General features: G+C 37.6%; 1 protein-coding gene across 7 annotated transcripts in view; it reads left to right on the top strand.

Moving 5' to 3' along the window:
- The window catches only part of Atp11c (ATPase phospholipid transporting 11C), a 168,001-nt gene that overhangs the window by 120,889 nt on the left and 20,204 nt on the right, over positions 1-26,908 (top strand). For all 7 annotated transcript variants that reach the window (XM_032890479.1, XM_032890478.1, XM_032890482.1 and 4 more), the window contains 8 exons: positions 39-142; positions 775-956; positions 8,287-8,550; positions 10,950-11,124; positions 15,201-15,303; positions 16,657-16,802; positions 22,354-22,413; positions 26,412-26,539. In XM_032890479.1, coding sequence (XP_032746370.1) covers positions 39-142; positions 775-956; positions 8,287-8,550; positions 10,950-11,124; positions 15,201-15,303; positions 16,657-16,802; positions 22,354-22,413; positions 26,412-26,539 — 1,162 coding nt within the window. The remainder of the gene's footprint in view (positions 1-38; positions 143-774; positions 957-8,286; positions 8,551-10,949; positions 11,125-15,200; positions 15,304-16,656; positions 16,803-22,353; positions 22,414-26,411; positions 26,540-26,908) is intronic.

Genomic DNA, 26,908 nt, shown 5'->3' with positions numbered 1-26,908 from the left:
TAAGTTGATTACTTTGTTTTGTTTTGTTTTTATTTTAGGAGATATACTACTTTTCTGTAAAGGAGCAGATTCATCCATTTTTCCCAGGGTGCATAGCCATGAAATTGATTTAACCAAGGTCCATGTGGAGCGTAATGCAATGGTGAGCAGGCATCCCTGTTGCAATAAGTACCTGGAGATAGCGATAGGGCACTGGGGATAGTGATAGTACCTGGGGATAGCGACAGGACACTGGGGATAGCGACAGGACACTGGGGATAGCGACGTTTACGGTTCCCAAAGGGATGTTGAAGTTAACTTTGGTCGTTTTATTTTTATACTTGGGGATTTGGTCATAGTCCATATTCTTTATTTTAACATAAAATGATCACCCTAGACCAATGTTGTGACCAGAACTAGTACTAGTACTTGATAGCGATCAGTTATTTGGAACTGTTAACTTCTTAGTTGCATGCTGTTCATTTTAAAAAATTAAACATCAGAATTTCTCTTTCATACAGATGGGCAAAGCAAATACATTTCAAGAATATATTTGGGGCTAGGAAGATGGCTCAGCAGTTAAGCGCAGAGGACCCAAGTTTGGTTCCCAGTACCCATGTTGGATATCATAACTACCTGTAACTCATGCTTCTGGTCTCCATAGTCAGCAGCACTCATGTGAACATAACAATACAGAGACATTTTGATAAATACACAACATATAATTAAAAATAAATCTTTAAAAGGGTATAACATTCTTTTAGCCATTGCAAAGAACTTCTGTTTTGCTTCTAGGATGGGTATCGGACTCTTTGTGTAGCCTTCAAAGAAATTTCTCCAGATGATTTTGAAAGAATCAATGCACAACTGATAGAGGCAAAAATGGCCCTACAAGATAGAGAAGAAAAACTGGAAAAGATTTTTGATGTGATTGAGACTAACATGAATTTAATTGGAGCCACCGCTGTGGAAGACAAGTAACTAGATGTTCTTGTTAAATTTTTTTGAGACTTTAATTGTATTGTTCCTTCTCTTTCCTCCCTCTAAAACCTCCCATGTCCAACCCCACTTTGCTCTCTTTCACATTCATGATCTCTTTTTCCTCTAAGTGGCCATGTGTATATGTGTATGCCTAACTATATCAGTGCCTGCTCAGTCTGTATAAGTTATTCGTACATTTGTTTTCAGGGCTGACCTTTTAGTATTGGCTAAGGAATTGTGTGCTTCAGCAAAACGGGGGATTGGGGAGTGTTATTTCTCTTCCCTCAGGCAGCATTCATTATTTACCTGTGGTTCTTTATCTCTTCCTAAGCTTTTGCTGGTCCATATTAGCATGTCCATTGGTATTGTCTCTGTTCAGGTCTACTCTTATTATTTTAATGACCAGTCATTTAGATATGCACCAGATTAGAAATTTATTACATATTCTTAAATCTCTTTTGTCATTGTCATCTAAGTAAACTTAGATTGGTTTATTTCACCAAGTATGGAAAATGTAGCAGATTTTGAACTCTAGAAATAGTTTTAAAGTAAATACATGTATCTTAGAAATAATGAACCTATTATCAATATGGTCTTTTGAATATTTACTAAATCATCTAATTGTTTATGGAACTTTAATGAAACAACCTTACAGTATGTAAGACAGGATTATAGAATTATTATTTGAACTGGTGCCTAGAAGAATGGGTAAGATATTGGTAAATGACCAGAAAGGAAATTCACAATGGATAGCTCAAGAATTTAATCTAACCTGCTTCTACAAGCCAGATTATATTTTTGAATACTTTAAAATAAGATTTAAAAAACTTAAATATATAGGCTGAGTTCTTTGAGACATTATAATAGAACATGGTCAGTTATTTGATTGAAATAGTGTTTTAATTTTTAAATAAAGCAAGCTTTTCAAAGAGTTGTAAATTGTGAGAAAGGGACTAGAGAGATAGCTTCATGGTTTAGTATACTGATTGAGCTTCCTGAGAACCTGGGTTCAATTCCCATCATCCACATGGTATCCACAGTCATCTATAACTCCAGTCCTGAGGTAACCAATTCCTTTTTCTGCCCTTCTTGAGCAACAGATATGCACATGGAATACAATTACATATGCAGGGAAAAACACCCATATATATAAAATAAATTAATTAAACTTTGATTACTCAGAAAGTTACAGACATATTTAACCAATTGAAAGTATTTAAATTTTTGTTTTTATTTTATGTTAATATTTATCTATTGGTCTTGTACACTCATGGGCAAACACATACGCACACACACATACATACACACACACACACACACACACACACACACACACACACAAAATGAAATTTGGTCACCTCATTCCCTAATAACCTCTCTCATCCTAGTCATGTTCCCATTGAATCTCTTCTACCCAACAAGGTCCCCTCCTATTTTCTTGTCCTTTGATTTTGGTTTTGGCTTCGTTTGGGTTTTTTTGTTTGTTTTATTTTGTTTTGTTTTTGTAGCCCACTGAGTTCAATTAAGGGTGTTTGCATGAGCATGAGGAGTATAATCATTTACCCAAGCATGGGCAATTTAGTGATGACTGTGCTACTAAAGAAAATTACTATCCTACCCCAGCAACCATTAATTGCCAATAGTTCCTCTGAGAGTAAGTATGAGCCCCTTCTCCACCCATGATAGAATTGTTGATGGGGCCCATTTTGTGTAGGGAGATAGATCTGCTGTGAATTCATGAGTGCAGTGCCTATGAGAAAACTTCAAACATTCCTCCACTTCTTCCAGACCTTAAATTTTTTCCATCCCCTCTTTTCATCATGTTTCCTAAAACTTTAGGGATTGTGTAAATTTCCCATTTAAGTCTGAGCTGTCAACTCTCACTTATTCTTATCACTTTGACCAGTTATCATTTTGACTTTATTAACTGTCACCCACTGCAAAGTGAATCATCTCTAACCAAGGTTGAGAGCAGCACTAATCTATGGGTATAAATAAACATAAATATATTTAGAAGAAAGTTTGATACTCTATCCACTCAGTTAAAAATAAAACTCGAGCAGGTTACCTCTTAAGGCCTAGGATCTCACCAGCTATAGACTTTTGGCTAGTTTGCAGTACCAAGCATGAGTTCCCTCTCATGGAATGGGCCTCAAATACAATTTTTAAAAGAGAGTATTTATTTCATGTGTATGGGTGTTTTGCCTGAAGGTGTGCCTGTGTAGAAGCCAGAAGAACTGTCAGATCCCTAGGAACTGAAGTTACCAGCAGTTGAAAGCTGCCACGTGGTTCCTGGGAATCAAACCCAGGTCCTCTGCAATACTAGCCAGTGCTTTTAATCACTGAGCCATCTCTCCAGCCCCCTCAAATACAACTTTAAAAAAGTAGTGGTTACACATTGCACCAGTGGACACATCTTGCCCGGAAGGTTGGTTTTGTAACTCAAAGAGTTCGTGATAGCTTTTGTCTCCCATCGGCCTACATAACACCTTCAATCACATTGAAAGCTAGCAAGCAGGGAGGAAGCTTGCAACTCAGTTATAGTCTTGATTTCTCTATCCCTCAACAATTGTGTATATGGTATCTTCAACAATAGGGTCTTACCATTTAGTTCTGGTGAACAACTAAGAGCTATAACGAGCTTATTTAGTTTGGGAGAAATTTCTGGGATCTCACATTCAGAAGAGGGGAGCTAGAAAGATGGCTCAGCACTTAAGAGTAGTGGCTCTACTTCCAGAAGATCTGGGTTCCAGTTCTAGGGAATGCAGTGTCCTTTTCTGGCCTCCTTGGAACCTGCATGCATGTGCTACACTGATATAGATACAAGCAAAACATGCATACACATAGCATAGCATAGCATAGCATAGCATAGCATAGCATAGCATAGCATACAATACAATACAATACAATACAATACAATACAATACAATACAATACAATACAATACAATACAATAAAAAAAACTTTCAAGGAGGTATTTGGCACTTAGATTAATCTAGGCCTTGTGGAAGTAGCGTTACATACCCATTCAAACTCATTTATAAAGAATCACTTTAGGGCTGGAGGGATGGCTCAGCGATTAAGAGCACTGACTGCTCTTCCAGAGGTCCTGAGTTTAATTCCCAGCAACCACATGGTGGCTCACAACCATCTGTAATGAGATCTGATGCCCTCTTCTGGCATGTCTGAAGACAGCTACAGTGTACTCATAATAAATAAGATAAATAAATCTTTAAAAAAATCACGTTAAAAAACTTAACTTGCAAATACAAAACACCATGCAGTTATATTGAAGTACTCAAACAAGTACTTGCCAAGACCCAGTGTCTGCATATCTCAATGAACTTCTATGTTTTCTTAAATTATATTTGATTACTTAGCACCAAATAGCAAACTTCCATGAGATATCTTCTATATATTCTTTGTTTTTGTTTATCCTTTTGCCCAATTGACTCCTCTTTTCTATTCATTCATGTCCATTTAAACCTTTCCATGTTTATTTTTCTTTGTGTGAGTGTAGAATGGGGAGGAATGACAGTCCCATGCATGTGGGTGCGCCCACGCAGTACAAAGACTTCTGATCTGTTGTAGCTAGAGCCACAGGCTGTTGGCAGTCACTTGGTATGTGTGCTGGGAATCAAACCAGGATCCTGAAAGAGTAAAACATGCTTTAATACTTAACCATCTCTTCAGTCACCTCCTGGAAATTTTATTAACATATTATAAAAGGTTAAGAAGTTTTATTGTTGGGCTGGAGAGATGGCTCAGTGGTTAAGAGCACTTATTGCTCTTCCTGAGGTCCTGAGTTCAAATCCCAGCAACCACATGGTGGCTCACAACCATCTTTAATGGGATCGGATGCCCTCTTCTGGTGTGTCTGAAGACAGCTACAGTGTACTCATATAAATAAAATAAATTTAAAAAAAAACATAGAACTAAAATAAAAGAAGTTTTATTGTTGCATTCCAGTATGTGTATGTATACATTTTATTTATTTTTATTTATTTATTGTACTATTCACTTTACATCCTGCTAACTGACCCCCTCTTGGTCTCACACACACACACACACACACACACACACACACACACACACACACACACAACACAATCCTTCCCCCATCCCTCCTCCTTTTCCTCTGTCCTGGTAGGGGCCTCAGGGTGTGCCCTACTCCGCACATCAAGTCTCTGAGGCTAGGTATGTCCTCTCCCACTCAGGCCAGACAAGGCAGGCAGCCACCTAAAAGAACATATTCCATGGGCAGGCAACAGCTTTAGGGATAGCCCCCACTCCAGTTGTGTTCGGTACCCACATGAAGACCAAGCTGCACATTTGCTACTAATGAGAGTGGGGATCATTGTCCAGCCTCTATATGATATTCTTTGGTTGGTGGTTCAGACTCTGAGAGCCCCAAGGGTTCAGGTTAGTTGACTCTGATGGTCTTCCTGTGGAGTTCCTATCACCTTAGGTCCTGCAGTTCTTCCATTAGAGTTCCCAAGCTCCATCCACTGTTTGACTGTAGGTGTCTGTATCTGTCTGAGTCAGCTGATGGATGGAGCTAGGCTCCTATCTGCAAGCATAACAGAGTATCATTAATAGTATTAGGGATTAGTGCTTGACCGTGTGATGGGTCTCAAGTTGGGCTGGTTGTTGGTTGGTCGTTCCCTCAGTGTCTGCTTCCTCCCACATGCCTGCATTTCTTGTAGACAGGATAAGTTCTGGGTTGAAAGTTTTGTGGGTAGGTTGGTGTCTCTGTTGAATCAGTGGGGTTCCTACCTGGCTACAGGAGGTGGCCTCTTCAGGTTCCATACCCCCAGTGCTGTGAGTCACAGCTTAGGGACATTCCCTTTGATTTCTTGGGCTGTAGAGGTACCAAATTGAGCATCTAGGTTGGTTCCAGTTTCTGGCTATTACAAATAAAGCTGCTCTGAACGTAGTTGAGCAAGTGTCTCTGTGGGATGTTGGAGCATCATTTCGGTATATGCCCAGGAGTACTGTAGCTGGGTCTTAAGGTAGAGCTAGTCCCAAATTTCCTGAGAAATCACCAAATTGATTTACACAGTGGCTGTACAAGTTTGCACTCCCACTAGCCATGAAGGGGCTCCACATCCTCACATGTGCTATCACTTGAGTTTTTGATCTTAGCCATTCTAATGGGAATAATAAAATAGAATCTTAAGGTCTTTATGTGCTTCTCAGCCATTTGAGATTCTTCTGTTGAGAATTCTGTTTAGATCTGTACCCCATTTTTTACTTGGCTTATTTGGGTTATTGGTATCTAACTTCTCGAGTTCTTTATAAATTTTGGATATTAGCCCTCTGTCAGATGTAGGTAGGGTTGGTGAAGATCCTTTCTCAGTCTGTAGGCTGCTGTTTTGTCCTATTTACAGTGTCCTCTGCCTTACAGATGCTTTGTAATTTCATGAGGTCTAATCAGTTGTTAATGTTAGAGCCTGAGTCATTGGTGTTCTGTACCAATGTATTCAAAGGTATTTCCCACTTTCTCTTCTATGAGGTTTAGCATATCTGGGGTTTTTTTATTTTAAATAATTTCTTTTTTCCATTTGTAAAGATTTATTTATTTCATGTATGTGAGTACACTGTCACTGTCTTCAGACACACCAGAAGAGGGCATCAGATCCCCACTACAGATGGTTGTGAGCCATCATGTGGTTGCTGGGGAATTGAACTCAGGATCTCTGGGCAAGCAGTCAGTGCTCTTAACCACTGAGCCATCTCTCCAACCCAGCATATCTGGTTTTATGTTGAAGTTTTTGCTCCACTTGGACTTAAGTTTTGTTCAGGGTCATAGATACGGATCTATTTGCATTCTTCTACATGTAGACATCCAGTTAGACCAGTACCATTTGTTGGAGATGCTTTCTTTTTTCCATTGTATAACAGTTTTGGCTTCTTTATCAAAAATCAAATGTTCATATGTTTGTGGATTTATTTCTGGGTCTTTGATTTGATTACATAGGTCAACTTGTCTGTTTCTGTATCAATACCATGAAGTATTTATTTCTGTTGCTCTATAGTACAGATCATGAATGGAGATTCCTCTTTCATTGTTCAGGATTGTTTTAGCTATCCTAGCTTTTTATTTTTCCCGATGAAGTTGAGAATTGCTCTGTTCAGGTATGTAAAGAATTGAGTTGGAATTTTGATAGAGATTGCATTGAATCGGTAGACTGCTTTTGGTAAGATGACTGTTTTCACTATGTTAATCCTACCAATCCATGAGCATTGGGAATCTTTCCATCTTTTGATATCTTCCTTAATTCCTTTCTTCAGTGACTTCGAGTTCTGGACTGTTTTGGTACCTGGATGTTCTTAGAGTAGGGAATGGTAGTTTAAGAGGTATTGGGATCAGGGTGAATCTCCATGGTTCTGGTATGGCAGGCCTCTGATGGGTGTCTTTGCGTTGGATGGTTCCAGACCTTCAGGTCTGTATGTCTGGGATCTGCAGGTCTGCCTGGTTCAGGAGCTGCAGATCAGATCAAAATGGGTGGATAATGGAGGGCCTTTTTGCTCAGGGTTTCTTTTATTCCAGAGGACTCAGCAATAGGGAGATGGGTCCTTTTTGTTCCTCCCTGAAGGTGGCTGGAGAGGTAACCCCAGAATAGCAGGCTGCTCAGGGCAGCTGGACTTGCTCCCCAGTACTTCAAGCATGGGAGATAGGTTGGGAAAGGGAAACTTGCCTGTATGGTTCAGGGTCAGCAGATCTGATAAGTTGCTCAGAGAGGTGGCAGGAGAATGGAGGTCTGCCTGGGCTAGCCTGTACATGCATATATTTTAATCATATTCCCTGCTTTTATTATTTTTTCTTACTTCCTGTGGTTCCCTTTTCCCTTCCTCCTCTTAACAAAATTTCTTTTGTCAACTTCATTATATTCCATCTGAAAAGGAATCCAGAAAAGTTCATTTTCTATCCATTATTTTCAGGTTTATTCTTAAATTTCCTAGAAAATTTTTGGTTTCTTTGTATTTACTTCTCTTTTTATGAGACAGGATCTTTACTGTGTAGGCCTGGCTTGTGTGAAACACCCTATAGAGACCATGTTAGCTTCAAATTCACAGTGATTTTGCCTGCAGCTGCCTCCCATGTCCTGGGATTAAAGACAAGCTACAACACTCAGCAGCTCTCCTACTATTAAAAGTTCTTCAACCATAAGAATTTACTAATAGCCCCCTATCTAATTAGAATGTTTTAGCTCTTTCCATTTTGCCAGAGACAACTGAGCTATGATAAGGATTCTAGAATGGCATTGCTACCCTTCTTCTCTCAGGAATTTTAGAGATTAACAGATTTCTTTGCGTTTTTAGGCTACAAGATCAGGCTGCAGAGACCATTGAAGCTCTCCATGCAGCTGGCTTAAAAGTCTGGGTGCTTACTGGGGACAAGATGGAAACTGCCAAGTCTACTTGCTATGCCTGCCGCCTTTTCCAAACCAATACTGAGCTCTTGGAACTGACTACAAAAACCATTGAAGAAAGCGAAAGGAAGGAAGATCGATTGCATGAACTGTTAATAGAATATCGTAAGAAATTGCTGCATGAGTTTCCTAAAAGCACTAGAAGCCTTAAAAAGTAAGAAAATAGTCTATTTCTTAATTTTTACATTGATCCAAATGTAATAACAGATTCTTTTTGTGGAAAGCTCTATTTGCTATAACTTTTCATTCGTTGTTGATGTTTTTTCTTGTAAGTTAAAACCTTCCCTGAGGACTTTGCTAATTCTCCATTCAAAATTGTTTGTGGATCTATAGCTCTCTTAATGTAAAAGACAAATAGATTTCTTCAGATTTACTGTGAAAGCTCAAAAAATTTTTGGCGGTGCTGTAAATTGAACCTAGGACCTCACACATCTTCAACAAGTACTCTACCACCAAGTTATCCCCAGCTCTGTTTCTTTTTTAAATAAATTCATAATTAACATGTACACAAAAGCATAGAATTGTACATATTAATAGGTTAATGTGATATTTTAATGCATGCATATACTGTATAACACTTAAATTGTAGCTAAACACATTTTTCCCTAGGCATTTTTCTTTACAGTAAAAAGTTCTAGAATCTAACTGTACAGGTAATAGGCCAAAATGTTCTTATCCTGTCTAAATTTTACTTGATGCCCCTTCGATCAGCTTTTCCTGACAATTATAGCCACATAATCCCCCAGCTTTTGGTAACCACTCTAATAATCTCAACTTCCATGAGATCAATGCTTTGAGTTTCTGTGAATGAAATCAAATCTTTATGCCTGGATTTTTTTATTTTCTTATTACACATAATATAATGAGCTTCATTTCATCTGTGTAGTTGCAAATGACAGAATTTCCTTTTTGTAGCTGAATAGTATTCTAAGCTATTTATGTATCATATTTTTCTCATATTAGTTGATAGATACTTAAGTGGTTTCCATCTGGGCTCTTGTGAATAGTGTTGAAATGAACACTAGAGCACATACATCTCTTTGACATTCATTTTGCTCTTCTGTATACTTAGTAGTGAAATTTCAGGGTTATAACAGTAATCGTTTTGATTATCTTTAAAAAATCTTTTAATGTAGCTAAATTTGTAAACATTTAGAGTCTGGGCATATAATACCATCAGACTCTAGAACTGTTTCCACAACTTTTGAAGTCCTAGCCTATTTTCCATTTGAATTCCTGTCTCAGTGCTCCAACAGTTACCAAATAAGCTTTGGTTCTGTCTTCAACTAGCAAAGGAAGAAAGATTTATGGAGCCTAAGAGTCTCCAGAACATTTTATGATTCACAATACCTTAGTGCCCAGAGATACGACATCCTTCATTCTTTTCATTGTCTACTTTGCCCAGTATTTTCAAATTTAATTAGTCTACAAATGGAGCTAGGCATGAACAGTTTTCTTAATATAGGTAGGCTAGGGTTAAGAACCCCTAGGTGATATAAAATTGTATTTATTTAAATGATACATATGTATATTTATATAATGTTCTTTAATAAAAATGTATCTTCTCGATGGTTTGCCCTATTTGAAAATCTATGTCCTATGGAGTACCTATGTTATTCTGGCAAAGATGCTTTATTTGTTTGCTCTTACGTCATTTTAATTTTTCTCTATTTTCCCCAGGAGTTTCGGGTTGACTGATGAGTTATCTTTGTGTTGAATTATGCATCATTTCATAATCGTCTAACTCATTAACCTATAATTCAAAAGCCTCACTCTAAATTTTTATAATCAGACTGCACAACCACCTTCGTTTTTATAAATATCAAAACTTAGAATCAACTATGTGGGCAGTCCTTGCTCCCCATTGTACTCGTTGCCTGTTATTTATGTTCTTATTACTCTACAGGCTTTCTAATAGGCAAACCTGATGCAATCTATTTGTTCATTTTATTTTCTTCCTCATTTCTGTACTGAAGTTGGCATTATCGATGACATCCTCCCTAAAACTCTCCTTCTTAGGCCAGTGAAATAGCTCATCATCTAAATGTAGTTGGCTGCACAAGCCTTTGACCACCAGAACCAACTCCAGAAATGCCCTCTGACCTCCACACATATGCATGCTTGTGCATATGAGCACACACACAATAAAAATTTAAAAACACCAACTCTCTTGATTTCTACTCCAGTGCTTCCCACTTTGGCAGTCTGATATCTTCATTTTCTCCCTAAGTACCTTTTTCTAACAAAAGTCACTGTTGTTCTTTTATTAGAGACAGTTTATTCTTTGGGATGATTGATGAAGGAAACTAGAACTGGTGACTTGTCTTATCTAGAATACTCCCCTCAGTGATTAAGAAACTCAAAATCATGCCAGGTATGGCGGTGCATGCCCATAGTCTCAGAACTTGAGAAGTAGAAACAGAAGGATCAGGGAGTTAAATAAAAGACCTCCTTAGCTATAGGGAGAATTGAAGGCTGGCCAGAAAATAAAAATCAACGTCTTAATTCTAACTGTATAAGAGCTATAAATACATTTTTAAAAATCTTTTTCAGAGCATGGACAGAACATCAGGAATATGGATTAATCATTGATGGCTCCACATTGTCACTTATACTAAATTCTAGTCAAGATTGTAGTTCAAACAACTATAAAAGCATTTTTCTACAAATCTGTATGAAATGCACTGCAGTGCTCTGCTGCCGGATGGCACCATTACAGAAAGCCCAGGTAACTGGATATTAATTTTTCATTCTGGGTCCTCTGTACACATCTCATTTCTCTCCCTGCTTTCTGTGAGCAAACCCTGTAGTCTCTTTCACGTTACTTTAAACCTATACTATACCTTGTACCTATACTATAGCTTGCGGACCAACTTTTTACCTTTTAGACTTCTCTAATCTAATAAGTACTTAATTTCTACTGCCTCTGCCTAGTGTTCCTACCTCCTTATGGCATTAGGTCTACACATCCTGTTATCTTTTCTTATTATTCTGCTGGCTTGGTTACTGACCCAGTTCATTGAGCACTATTCTTTTCCTTGTTTCTCTACTACACTTGGTGCTATCACTTACATTCTCCTCAATCGTCCTTGATTTTTGTACTTGTCCAAAATGCTGTTTTCCTTCTCTTTCCCATTGTAATACCCTTTCATTTGGTTTCATCCTGGATTTTTTATGGTTTTTATTTTGATGTGTGGGAGTATTTTACCTGCATGTATAATCTGCAGCACTTGGGTTCCTAGTGTCTACAGAAGCCAGAAGAGGGCATCAGAACCCCTGGAACTGGAGTTAGAGACACTTGTTAGCCGCCATGTGGGTACTGAGAATAGAACCTGGAGCCTCCTTCGGGCCCACTATCCTGGATTTCCTATCTGCTTAATGGATTCCCCCTATGGCAAAGTTGTCCTTTGCTTTCATTTTATGGTCTCAGTGTCTCCTCCTCCTTCTTCTTCCTCCTGCCCCCACTCAACTCTTTCATTTCTCTGCTTTCACTGATACAGCTCTAGAGTTGACTTTTTTCTTAAGATTAATTCTCCTATTTCTAGGTGTCTTCTACACATCGCCATTTTGATTCCCTGCTATCAAATTATAGTTTCATAAGACAGATCTTACAGTTTTCTTGAACAGTTTGTTTTTTCCCTGGTCTTATTTTATTCCTGTTACTGGAGCCATTTTTCTTTTGTTCCCTAAATCTCACATTATAGTCTATTTATTCTACCTACTTTATGTCATAGCTCTCATTTTTAGGAAACCTTTTGGTGTTACCCATATTTTTTTCTCCTTCCCAGAACATGCAGGCAGCATTTTGTGATTCAGGCCTCAATGTATTTTATCTTCGTCACTGTAGTTACTTTTTCTAAAGTATTACCTTCTTATCTCTTGTGTCCATATACTTTAAGTCATTACCTTCCATCTAAATTTTTGGGATTCTGGTTCTTTAGTTTCTTACAAACCGACCATCTTGGGATTGTTCAACTCCGCCTTCTCTGCAGCTTAACTACCATTTTCTTGGCGTTTCCTATTGTTTCAATAACCAAGCTTACTGGACTTTTAACTTTTAAACCCAAACCTTTAGTAACTACTTGTGCTTTACTCTTGTATGTAGAGTATTTACTAGTACATTTTACTAGTCTTTTCTGCCTGTTTCTTTCTGCAGAGCTCACTAAACTTCATCTGTAACTAGCCTCCTAGCCTGCCTTTGTGTCCTCTTCATTTTGTGTTCTACCAGTACCTTCTGTACTCTGCTGCTTGGACAATAACCTTCCCTACTGACCTGAATCCATTATCTGTATGTGAAAATTCTTTGATAGGATCACACCAGACCTACTTTATCACTGTTTATTATGTTTACTTCCCTGTGTGCCTTTTGGATGTCGTTCCTTTTCTCTGGGAAAGCCCTTTCTTTCCCTGCACACACAGATTTTACTAGAATTTCATGATTTAAATTAGTCTTCTGTAAAATAATGCCTAATTGGCAAACATTTTCCTCTTTCTTATATGGAAATTTTTTACATTGACTTATTTATTGTGTGGTATATGTACTTTGTTGTACATGTGGAGATAAGAAGACAGCTTGAATAAGTCTGTCCCTCCTCCATGTGGGTTTCAGGGTTGAAATTCAGGTCTTAATTCTTGGCAGCATGTGTCCTAACCCACTGAGCTATCTCACCAGCTTCTGTATGGATAATTGGATGTGCATGTACTTCTGTACAGAGAGCATATTTTGTTATCTTCATTCTTTATCTGGTTATCTAATATACTTGTATTTGTAACTAATCTCTATTTCATTTAAATGCTTTTCAGTGACCACATATCTTCATTTTGCATAGTAGTATATTCTTTGGAATGGTATGCTGCAAACATTTATACTTGATGAATAAAGTTATTTTTAGTTAGGTTACTTCTTTTTCTTTAAAGTTACCTACAGTTAGAGAAAAACTACTAGTATGGGTAACTTGAAGAGATTTGGGGTGGGGGGACTCCATGTTCCCCTTACCAAAGCCTTCATGACTTTCTTGTCAGTGACCACAAGGACAAATTAATCTTTCAACCTAACCTATACTTTTCTTGCAAACGTTGTCATCCTGGATGATTTTATTGCCTTCCAAGCTGCAGTGTTTAATCCTGAGGTGTAGAAATCGCTGCTGCACATAGTATACCAAGGACTAATTCGTTAGCCTAAAGCCCGTCAAAACGGAACGGAGGTTGGATTCTTTACCTTTATTTTCTTAAAAAGTAAGAGATTGTTTCTGACAATCATTTGTAAAGAGAGATCAGACAAAAGCTAACATTTCTCTTCATTTTTATGTTGAACGACATTGGGCATGTAGGATTTTTTTTTAATGCTTTTAGCACAACTAAAATCTTAGTATTATTTAAAGAAATGATTGTGGTGTGCCTTCCTTACATAGATTATTTGTAATCACTTCATTTATATGGAAAATGAATTTTATATATGCTAACCAGTTAGAGACATCAAAGGGACAGACTTTTTAGAAAGCATTATTTAGCAGCTGAAACATGTATATTCTCGTTAAGGCCACTAAATGCCAAGGAGTCTTGAGAATAAATAGATAGCAAGCAGTGACTATCTGAAACAGAGTGGAAAGATAGCTTTAACCCAGATATGTCCACAAGTAACTTTCCCAGGAGGTTTTGGAGCACCCTAAAGCAGAACTGTTCAACAACACCAGAGGTGAATATTTTTGTTCAGTATTTGTCCCGAACACAACAATGAGCCATACTGCAATCATTTTCACATCTAGATAAGATACTATTTGGAAAGTAACTGAATTTGTACACCCATCTTGAATATTTTTCTGCAGCTCTCACCTCCTTTGAGATACCCCCTTTGAAATGTAGCTATCTGACAGAGATAAACCATATTAGGTAGTGAGCAAAGTTAGTAAAATTTCATTGGAAGTCATATAGGTACAAAAATTAGTATAAATTCCATAATTACTATTAAGATATTCTTTTTTCATCAATTTATTTTTTACTTTTATATCCCAATCACAGCAACCCTACATTCACACACACACACACACACACACACACACACACACACACACACACACACAGCAGCTCCTCCCTGATATCCCCTCCCTTCTCCTTTGAGAAGGGAAGGTCTACCCTGGCACAACAAATCACTGCAGGAACAGGCTCATTCTTTCCACTGAGACCAGAAAAGACAGCCCAGTTAGGTGAAACGGGATACACAGACGGGAAACATCATCAAGTAACCCACATGAAGACCAATTGCACATTGCTACATACATTTGAGGGGCCTAGGTCCAGCCCATGTGTGCTCTTTAGTTGGTGGTTCAGTCTCTTAAGATTCCTCAAGGGTCCAGGTTAGTTGACTCTATTGGTCTTCTTGTGGAGTCCCTAGCTCATCGGGGTATTCTAAGCGAGATAGATGTCTTCAGAAAAGAGGGAATAGGAGTGAGGAAAACACTGTTCTGATTTTTCTGTTCTCGTTCTAGTGGCTTTGTACATGTTACCTCAAATCCAATTCATGGCCTCCACTCCTATACATTTATAATATAATCTAAAATGATCACATGAAAATATGGCAAAAAAGTAAACATGCCAGCCTTTAGTAAGCATGGCAGGCAATGTTTTGAGCATTTCTGCATATATAGACCTAGAAACCAATGGGGCGGTAGTGTTGCATTGTAAATGACTTGTTGCTTTAGACCTGAGAAATCATATATTTCTGTTTACTTATAAATGACAGTAAACCCAGTGAGTTGTTTCACATTCTGCTTTTGACTTTTCTATCTCTTTTGTATGTAATGGTAGATTGTGAGAATGGTGAAGAACTTGAAAGGCAGCCCCATAACACTGTCAATAGGTGATGGCGCCAATGATGTCAGTATGATTTTGGAATCCCATGTGGGAATAGGTAAGAAATATTTAATGGAATGGCCTCCATAAAGTCTTATTATTAGTATTGCTTTGGAGCTTGAATGCTTACTCTAGATTGTTTTGGTTACCCATCTGAAATTTGAGTTTGGAAATAATTGTTAATCTAATGGAAGATTCCATCTAATAGTGAGCATTCCAAGATCCTACTAATACTGTAGTTAGAGGGTATTTTTATATTTGCCAAACAAAGTGGGTTTTTCCTTTTTCTTTTATCTTTTTGTTTTGTTTGGTTTTTTTGTTTTGGTTTTTTTGTTTGTTTGTTTTTGACACTGTTTCTCTGTGTAGCCCTAGTGGTCCTGGAACTCTTCGTGTAGAGAAGTCTGGCTTCAAACTCAGAGATCTACCTGCCTCTGCTTCCCAAATGCTGAGAATTAAAGGCGGGTGCTATCACCACCCAGCTACAAAGTGGATTTTTCAAACATTTTCGAACAACAATTAATTGTGTAGCTCTTATTTTGACAGCACGAATGATATTTTATTAAATTTGTTACACCTCTAGCCAAGCTGCCTCCTGTCTTACTGCTCTCGTTCTTTGAAGATTATTAACTGTTAGAGTGTAAGAGCTGATGAGTAATCGGCTCATTTTCCACACAGTGCTGTTTATCAACACCGTAGGCTCTGCTGTTGAAGTCTCACATTGATATACACCAACAGTTTTTCTACCACCTTCATCAGGTTTTTACCCACCCAATTGGTATTAAGCATTCAACCTAATGCCCCAACAACATTGAGCAATGGATTGGGAGCACATATAGAATTAATATCTTGAAAATTGTTATAGTGATGTTTAGATTCCAAAAGTCCTTTTTCCATTCAGAAGTAGAGTGATTTAGCATAGAATTCTAAGTTTATTCATTGATTACCAATGTGAAAATGGCCCATGACTCATAAAATCCATGGGTAGCTATTCAGCCTCATTCAGGGACAGGGTTACACTGTCTTGTCATTGGTTTCCCTTACTGCAGAACCCAGACTTCTGCCTTAATATCACAGCCTGTTTAGTGTTGTGTACAATTCAGCACATTCTGAAGGCCTTAAATAATGTTCAAGTGGCTTTTTCCCTGCCAGATAATTTTTTGCTTTGTACTTGAAATAGAAATTCTTCTTAATTGGTTTATATTATTATATTAACTAATAGCTTATCTCTTAAACATACTTTTATTTGATGTGTCAATACCACTGTTAAAACCCATTTTAATTTTTTAAAAAACTAAACCTAAAGCACACACTTGATTTACAACATTTAAGTAAATTAAAATATAAAAAACAAATCAGGCATTTGGTCATTGTAAAAAAAAATTGGCACCATATGGAAATATTCTCTCTTTAGGTATTAAAGGAAAAGAAGGTCGTCAAGCAGCCAGGAATAGTGATTATTCTGTTCCAAAGTTTAAACATTTAAAGAAACTGCTATTGGCTCATGGACATCTATACTATGTGAGAATAGCACATCTTGTACAATATTTCTTCTACAAGGTATGTGGTCAAATATTTATAATTTAGCTGTTCTGCAGGGGATTATTTTTCAAACAGGACTTTGCTCTGTTGCCCAGATTTGAATCAAACGTCTTTTGTAACTGGGGCTGGAACATCCTCCTCTGACTCAGCCGGGACCCCAGGTTACAGATGGTGTACCACAGCGCTGCACTCTGCAGTTTAATCTCTGTGAATCAAAACCAAGGCATTACTGTGCATGTGAAAGATTTGAAGTTATTTTAAAGTCAGCTTTCTTAAAGTATAAATTATATTAATGATATTTAATCATGGATAATAATGTTAGATCCAGCCAAAGAGATATTTTGTTCAGCTAAGCAGAACACTGGCTCCAGGCAGCTAGGACAAGGGTCTTTTTTTTTTTTTTTTTTTTTTTCCGAGCTGGGGACCCGAACCCAGGGTCTTATGGTTGCTAGGCAAGCGCTCTACCGCTGAGCCAAATCCCCAACCCCGCCATAGGACAAGGGTCTTAAAGCCCACACCCACAGTGACACACCTACTCCAAGAAGGCCACACCTTCTAATAGTGTCACACTCCCTGGGCCCAGCATATACAAACCATCACACCATGGATCTCAGATATTCTGATTATAACTTATTAATTTTTTTTTCGGAGCTGGGGACTGAACCCAGGGCCTTGCGCTTGCTAGGCAAGTGCTCTACCACTGAGCTAAATCCCCAACCCCAACTTATTAATTTTTTTATTTATCAAAATTACATTTAAAGTGTGCGAGAGAGAGAGAGACAGAGACAGAGACAGAGAATGAGAAAGAGAGAATATATATATTCTAAGTGTTGCAGCCTCTTGAAGAAGTCCCTTTCCCCCTTTATCATGTAGGTCCTGGGTATCAGACTCAGACTGCCAGGCTTTGCAGCAGATGTCCTTCCTCACTGAGCCATCTCTCTGTCTTATTAATTTCTCTTTGTCATTGTCTTATGTTTCAGTGTCTTTGCCTTGTCTTTAAGCCCTGACAGTCTGTTCTCCTTTTATCCATTCTATTACTGAAGCTTTTTAAGGAGCTTAGCATTTGACTTACTGAAAATTTGTTTCCAGTATTTCTATTTGTTTTCTATTTTAGTATTTCTAGCTGTTGAATTATGCTTTCACATCCTCTGTTTGCTTATTTCATTTAGCTGTTTGTCTTCTCGTGGATATTATGCTTTGGAAACTGTCTCTGAGCAGGTTTTCACCTAGCTGATCACTGTGGTTTTGATGCACTGTTTCTTCACCATAGTGCAGAGGTATTCTGGCCAGGTTAGCCTGTAGTTCACTTTGAGTTTCCAGAGAGCAGCCCAGTATTGTTTGGAGCCTCTGGAGCCATCAGCTCAGCAGGGGTCTTTTAAAATGGTATTCTACAGCTGTTCCAGTTCAGTGCCAAGGAAAAGGTGTCCCCCCCCCCAAAAGCTTTTCTCTGCAGCTACCATGCATAACTTTTGTCTCCTTTCTTCCTTCTTCCTTTGTCATTTACTAAGAGTATTATGCTGATATTTGAGGCTTTTTCTTTTAAGCACTGTTTCAGTGATCACTCTCACAGAGAGAAGGGATTTCCCCAGACTATGCTATCCCTTAAGGGCAGATTCAGTATTTTTTCTGTTCTGCTTTTCAAGGTTTCCTACTTTACTTTGGATTAGACAGGAGATTTTTGTGGTTGTCACCCTTCTGATAACTGTTTATCTAGCCTTCCCCAGGATATTCCTTAGGTAGTCTATCAGACCAAGCCTATATCTTGTCTAACATCTATTTCATTTCTTCATTCATTCTCTCATCTATGACCCATTAAATGAGTCATCATCAGTGATCATTCTTGCCGCATAAAGCACCAGATGCCAAGGCTCCTATATGTGCATTTGTTAAATAAAAAAAATTAAAATGAGCCAGTTACAGTAGCACACACCTTTAATCTCAGCATGCAGGAAGTAGAAACAAGTGGATCGATTGCTCACGAGTTTGAGGTTAACCTGGTTTGCATGAATTTGAGAACAGCCAGAGTTAAATGATGGAGACTTTGTCTCTAAAACAAGAAAGAAAAGAAAATGTTTATAGGTAACAATATCTGTGTACATAGAAGTGAAAATGTATATAGCATGTGATTTTGTTTGTGTGTATGTATATATATATGTATAATATATATATGTTATATATATTATATATATATTCCATCCATATCCTAAGTTTCCAGATTTGCCTGCCAGCCTGTATTAACTAGTTTTGGGGCTAAACATTGAACAAGGAAGATTACAGTTTAATTGATGATAATGAACCCAGGGTATGTAAAACATATTGTTGTTTAACAGAAGCATTTCATTAATTAATCAATCCCGGCAAGTCTCCTATGAGGCAGGTTGTAGTATGTCATTTTTAATTATATAAAAAATAGACCTCTCTCTTACTCTCTTACCCTCTTACTATCTCTGTCCTTTCTCTCCCCATTCCCCTCCCCCCCTCTCTCTCCACGTGTTTCTGGCCTGCCTCTACTTTCCCCTCCCTTTCTCTTCCTTTCTGCGTCTCTATTTCCTCCTCAACTCCCCTCCCCATTCCCTAAATAAACTATCCCATACTAAAAAATAATTAGACCTCAGGGAAATGCTCTAACTGGTCCTGATTTTACAGCTAGGAAGTATGAGAACTGTATTTCCACAGTAGGTTAATTCCAGGAATCTCCTTCAGAGTTAGTGTCTGTTGGCCTTGGCATCGCTGATTCTTTGTGGCCTTTCCCAAATAGGAGGTCCCTGTGAAGATCTGTCCTGTACATTTGTTTGAGAATCTGACTTTTCCCAAAAAGCTTGGTTTGCCTCCAGGTAGATTTTGTCTTGTAATTCAAGCATGTGCCCCCAGATGGAATGAATGCTCTGTTAAAAGAATAAAACAAGCCTTAATTTACCAAATGTTAACCAGTGGTTAGAAATTGTTCTGACCTCATTCACAACAAAGGATATTAGAGATTATTTATGTAGACAATGCCTTCCATGTCCGTTATCATCTACATTAGTGACTTACAACTATTTCTTTTATACAGTTGTCTTTTGTCCAGAAAGAAATTCTAATCTTATAACCATCTTTGGTTTAACATTAAAAAAGTCATTCCCTCTTCTTTTTTAAAAGTATATATTTAATAATATATGTGTCTGGGTGTGTATACATGATTGGAGGTGCCCAAAGGTGCCATATGACCCTGGAGCTGGAGTTAAGGGCATTGTAAATTGTTCATCTGGATGGTGGGAAGGAAACTCCATGATCTCCGGTACTTACACTTTACTGATAAGCCGTCTTGTTGACGGTTTCAAATTGTTTCCCCATTAATGGAGTATTTTAGTTACAGATCTGTATTTGTTTCTTTGTTCACTCTTACTCATATAATCCAACCAAGATACTTTAGAATATACTACTTTCCAACTTATAAGGTAACCCCTCAGTCAGACACTGTCTTGCCATTCATGGATTTTTAAGTTGTTTTGTTCTTGTGGTTTTGCTGTTTCAAATGTATAAAAACAGTGCCTCCCTTTGTAGACCAGAATGGTCTTGAACTTACCATTGTTCTGCCTCTGCCTCCTGAGCACTAGAGTTCTGGCTATGTACCATTTTGCCTGGCTTTACCATGTATGTTTAAAATGAATACTACTTTGCCTTGATTCTTACTATCCCATCCATCCTTAAAACCATGATCAAATAGACCTCACCCCAGAGATGCGGAATGGTTCAACATACAAAATTCTGTCAGTGTAATCCACCATATAATCAAACTGAAAGAAGAAAAAGTTACATGATCATTTTATTAGATGCTGAAAAAGCCTTTGACAAAATCCAACACGATTCATGATAAAAGTCCTTAAGAATTTAGGGATACAAGCAACATACACCTTTACAGCAAGCCTATAGCCAACATTAGGTGAAATGGAGAGAAACTCAAAGCAATTCCACAAAAATCAGGAAAAGATTGTCCATTCTTTCCATAATTGCTTAAAGCTTTATCAGGAGCAATTGATGGAGATCAAGAGGATGCAAATTGGAAAGGAAAAAGGCAATGTATGGTCATTCACAGATTATATAGCCCCCAGAATTCCACCAGGTAACTCCTATAACTTATAAACACCTTCAATAAAGTATATGAAAAGAAGATTAACTCAAGAAAATCAATAGCCCAAATGACAAATAGGCTGAGAAAGAAATCAGGGAAACAGTCTTGGGGTAGCTCTAACTAAGCAAGACTTGTATACTAGGAACTTCATCTGGTGGTGGTACACCTTTAATTCCAGCACTCAGGAGGCAGAGGCAGGTGAATCTTTTCACGTTTCAGGCCAGCCTGGTCTACAGAGCTAGTTCTACCATAGCCAAGGCTATACAGAGAAACCAAATCTTGACCCCCAAAACCAAAAATCCTCCAAGTCGTTGAAGAAAAATTGAAGAAGCTATCAGGAGATAGAGAAATCTCCCATGTTTTGGGGTTAGGGTAGGGTTAACATAGTAAAAAGGGTTAACCTACCAAAAGCAATCTACAGATTCCATGCAGCTGCCATCAAAATCGTCACAGATCTTGAAAGGACAAGATTTAGCTTCATGTGGAAACACAAAACACCCAGATCACTATCCTGTCCTGAACAGCAGAAGAACTGTTGGATGTATCACTAGCCCTGGTTTCAGGTTGTGCTACAGAGCTGATATGATAACACATGGCATTAACACCAGAAAAGAAGCACATGTTGTTCAAGAGAATTGAATTAAGACCCAGACATAAATCTGTACATCTATGGAGACCTTAATTTTTTTCAAAAAAGGTAGAACTACATACTGGAAAAATACAGTATCTTTAAAAAAAATTTTGCTGGTCCAGCTAAACAGCTGCATGTAGAAAAATCCAAATAAATCCATATTTATCACCATGCACAAAATTCAACTCTACCTCAAAAGACCTCAACATAAAGCCAAATACACTGAACCTGATAGAAGAGAAAGTGGGTAATAGCCTTGATCCCATTGGCATAGGAAAATACTTTCTGAACAGAACAAGCACAGACACTAAGATCAAAATACACACTTTGGGTATTATGTAAGTCTATAGTGATTATATAAATCCAACTGATATTTAATGGACAATACTTTAGGTGTTGTATCATGTCAAATGAACTTATCTCTTTCTTGTAAGAAGAATATAGCAAGCCAGTCCTGGTGTCTTATGCTTGCAATTCCAGTACTTGGAAGGTTGAAACAGAAGGAAATTATTAGTTTGAGGTACCAGATTAGAGAAATATAGCAAGTCTGAGCTACCTTGACTCTAGTGTGAGACTTTTGTCTCCAAAAAAGAAAGGAAAATTAAAAATAGCAAGAGGTCTCTGGTATATATGCCTCTTTTACTTAGGGTAAGGGCAAAATTACCTTAGTGTGAATTACTTATTTGAAACTAATTTCTTTACATCTTTGCAATAGAGAGTTATTGCATTCTAACATTAGAAGGATTTAAGAATGACTTTTTACAGTGCCATTTTGGTTTCAAAGTTAATTGACTAAAAATACTAACTTTTCTCTTAATATTTTCCAGAACCTTTGTTTCATTTTGCCACAGTTTTTGTACCAATTCTTCTGTGGATTCTCACAACAGGTATGTGCCCTTCTTAGTAGAAATGTAGCAGATACAACACCCATACTGATGATGGACTCAGAAGTCTGGTTAGTCCATAAACCCTTTAATGATGTTGTCAAGATGGGAAACCATACTGGGACTGTCTTTGACCGGAGTAGCTATCACTAAATTTTCACATTTAGAGGCAAGCTTTATCTTGATTGTAATGCTAGAAAGTAATTTGTCTTAGAATATTACAATAATCCAAACAAATGTCTTATATTAAAACTTGCAATATAGTGATAGGAAAGAAGGTAGACAATTAAATATGGGATGTGGGATACTATATTTGTACGCTGAAGAAAAAATATAAAGGTTATAAAAATATAATATAATAATAAAATGATATACTGTAACAAGGCGAGAGGCTACTATTTTAAAGGAGCTATCTGGAACAGTCTCTCTAATAAAAGAACATGCAGACAGACCAGAGTACCCTAGGGAAGAAGCTAAGCAGATATCTTATAAATGTTCCAGGTAAGGGGGTGCTCTCTGAGGAGGTGATAGAAAGTGTGTGTGTTTACTTTTGCCTTTGGACCTGTCTTAGTGCTGGCAGCAGCATACTTTAGTGTGTGTTTCATCCATATGTGTAGCCTTTTTCATCCCTAGCCTCATTAGCTACTTCCTGCAATTCAGAGTGGACTGTGAAAACAGAGAAATCGAATCTATTTAAAACCAACAAAAAACACCTTTGTTTTTTTAATAAAGCTAGGATATTTTTTGTCTGTTTTTCTGTGAAAGGGATGCATTTGTAACAGGTTTAACAAGATGACAATTTATTATCAAATAAACCTTGTTTGTAGGACATTCTGTCTCCTCAAATTATGTCTCTAAGAATTGCAATTAACTCTCACATAACCTTAAACTTCCATCCTGAAGCAAAAATAGATTGATGCTTCTTTTGTTTGAAGCAAATTTAAGACTAAATTATACACCAGTCAATCTGAGGAGTTGCTGTTTTAATTTACTCATTAGTGAAAATAGGTAGTTTCCAAAGCAAATTTACTAGTGTATGTCATGAACTAATACTCATTTGAAAATCAGAAACATAGCACATTTTATGTTTTTTAATTCACTGCAATATTTTTGGCTGATCTTAAGTCTTTGTTCATAGAAAGTATGTGAAAGTTGTCTCCATAGTCTGTGCAGAGCCATCCTTTTAGTCTCCTTGAGCATGTTGAATATACTATATGTCTTGCCCTATTTCGTTAGAACCAAATAGTGTCATGATCCCTTCGTCTAGCCCTATTAGCTCCCTTTATACCCCCAACTCTACTTAATCTCTGTGTTGAATTTAAACACCTTGGTGACTAAAGGATGAATCCTATCTGTCCTCAGTGCTTGGTACTTACTATGCTTTCTACCAATGGTTTGATGCCAACTAGTGAATGAACTAAAAAGTTCTTCTCCAGTTGTTTCCGACCTTTCACATGACTTTCATTACACTTGTATATTTACTTCACTGGTTAAAAATACACAGCTTTATTGTTAGTGTCACATTTAAATGAATTTTATTAATCAGAACATTTACATATATAAATGTGAAAGTGTGTGTGTGCAGGATGCTTTAATTCAGACAACACAAATGATACCTAGCAGTGTACCCGAATGAAGTTCATAAAGTAATTAAAAGGAATTTTGTAGACTAGAGAGATGGCACGGTATTTAAAAGCACGTACTGCTTTAGCAGAGAACCTGAATTTAGTTACTAGCTTCCATGGGGGATAGCTCACAGCCGTCTGTAAGTCCAGCTCCATGGGGTTCTTAATACCCTCTTCTGGCCCATTGAACACACACATTCACACAAACTTACCCACACACAGACCCACACACACACACACACACACACACACACACACACACACATATATAACTTTTAAATCTTCAGAAAAATTTTTGGAAAGTTTTGTGATTCCTAGTTTTACAAATTCCTATCTTTACAAATAAGGCATGACTTCTGTGTTCATTTGTCTAGTATTTACTGAAAGCTTTCAGGATTCCATCCTCTGTTTTGGGAGCTCACCACTGTCAAAGCACTCAAGACAAAGAACACTCAGCACATATTTATAGTTGGTTGAATTAGGTTTATTAGTTCTTAGGGAGTGAGAACACACACAGGAGGAACTGTCAGGGAAAAGGTGCTAAAATGGCTTTGTTATAGGATTTGAGCTTTATTATACTATTTGGGATTGTAAAATATTAACTCAATATATATAAAAGTAATATCCAGAAAAATCTGCAAATATCCATTGGCTACCCTTATGATTTAGTTTTCTTTAAGGACTCCTAACTTATATGTATATGATCTTTTCTAAAATAATTACTGAATATCTGCATGTTTAGCAGCTGAAAAATCTTTTTTTTTTAAGATTCATTCATTTATTATATATAAGTACACTGTAGCTGTCTTCAGACCCACCAGAAGAGGGCATCAGATCTCTTTACAGATGGTTGTGAGCCACCAGGTGGTTGCTGGGAATTGAACTCAGGACCTCTGGAAGAGCAGTCGGTGCTCTTAACCACTGAGCCATCTCTCCAGCCCCTGAAAAATCTTATTTAAAGTTAGTAGGAAATATTATTAAGATCCTGATCCTATTAAAGGGTCAGGTATGTTAATCATGACATAGAATTTTTCAGTATTTTAATCTTTACTAGGTAAGGTGACCTTACTTACAAAGTTTTTTTTTTTTTTTTTTTTTTTTTTTTTTTTAAATAGCAAAATACCAATTTAATAAAAGATGGAGAAAAATAATAATACGCAATAGTCTTCAAGTTCTCATTCCACAGATTCAGGCATCATTAAAATCTTGGTGTATCCAAGTCAACTTTTTAACTTCACAGTTTCTGTTCCAATGTCTGAGATTCACACCCATCTTCTGGTTCTTCCAAAGGTCTTGTTCACTTCTCCAGCCCTGCCCTCTGTAGCACTGTAGGCTCTGGTTGACTCCCACATCACTGCTGTATTGTTCTTGGTGGCCATTCCATGGTTCTGACATCTTCAATACTCTGGATACTTTTGTTGAACCAGACTTTATCAATAGCCTTCTATAGGCTCTCTTCATGGTGCCAAAACTCACCTTCCTTACATTAATTCTTTAGTCCTGGGCCATCAACTACAACTGAGACTGCACTTTCACCAATGGCCTTTCTTGGCATCTTACAGTGCTAAGTCTCAGCTGCTTCCATGACTGCCTTGTACTTTCAAAACCAGTACCACCTGGGATTCTTACACTTCACTAACCTAACTGCAGCACATGGAACCACCTGGCTATCTCTGGAAAACAGCTTCCTGGTTACCCTGAGAAAACACCTCACTGCTGCCAGTCTCTTTTTTTTTTTTTATCAATGCTCCAGCTAACCATCATCAACTGTCCCATTGGTACCTTCTAGCCTTGATTCTAATGACAGAGAGATATGGCAGAAGCCCATTTCTTGCTACTTTCTGTGGCTGGGATATCCATCCCCCAATTCTTATTCTACTACCAGTTTTGTTTTTCAACTTCCCTACTCTGGAGCTTCCTGTAGATTGACCTTGAGCACAAAGATCTCCATGGCTCTGTCTCCTGAATGCTATGATTAAAGGCATGTAGCACTATAACTGCTTCAGCTTTTCTTCACCTAAAACTTCCTCTGTTCAAGACTGGCCTTGAATTTAGAGATCTACCTGCCTTTTGTCTCCTGGGATTATATCTGTGTACCACCACATCGGTGCCTAAGCTTTTCATGGCTGCTATTCCTCAACAATGGCGTCAAAAGCCTGTGTTTTCTGGCCTCAAGATCTGGATCACATGTAGGTCCTCTATTCCAGGATTGTAGTTCATTCCAGATTAAAAGTCCAAACTATTTCTACTTACAAAGTTTTTATTGTTGCCCCAAAAAGCATTTTAAAAAATCTATTTAGCTAGAAGATTTGCAAATATGTAATTATCTCATAGGTGAATGACTGCAGTACATTGTTTTCCTGTTTGTCTTTTCAGCCGCTCTATGATGCTGCTTATCTTACAATGTATAATATCTGTTTCACATCCCTGCCCATCCTGGCTTACAGTCTACTGGAACAGCACATCAACATTGATGCTCTGACTGCAGACCCTCGATTGTATATGTGAGTTGGAAACATCATCAGACAGTTTCTCACTCTGTAGTCCAAGTTTGTTTGGAACTCATGGTGTAGCTCAGACCAGCCTAAAATTTGTGAAATCTTCTTGTGTTGGTCCTGGTATTATTGATACGTAAGTCACTGTGTTGGGCTTTTAAGTAGTGTGTTTTATTTCATCTACAGAACTGATCACTCGATTCATTAAGTGGTTCAGCTAAAATAGATCATTCTTTCTACTTTTGTCCTCTTTGCCCTAGTCTAAGTCAGTGACTAGAAAAGTCACACTAGCTAAGTACTAACTCCAAGGGTCTTTAGAGAGATATTTTTCCTGTTTCTGAGAAACAGGTACATCTTTCTTCTCCTGCTTTTCTGTTT

The sequence above is a fragment of the Rattus rattus genome, chromosome X (genome assembly GCF_011064425.1).
Source record: "Rattus rattus isolate New Zealand chromosome X, Rrattus_CSIRO_v1, whole genome shotgun sequence".
NCBI classification, from domain to species: Eukaryota; Metazoa; Chordata; class Mammalia; order Rodentia; family Muridae; genus Rattus; species Rattus rattus.
The sequence above is the reverse complement of the archived record's forward strand: the minus strand, read 5'-3'. Positions and strand labels throughout refer to the sequence as shown.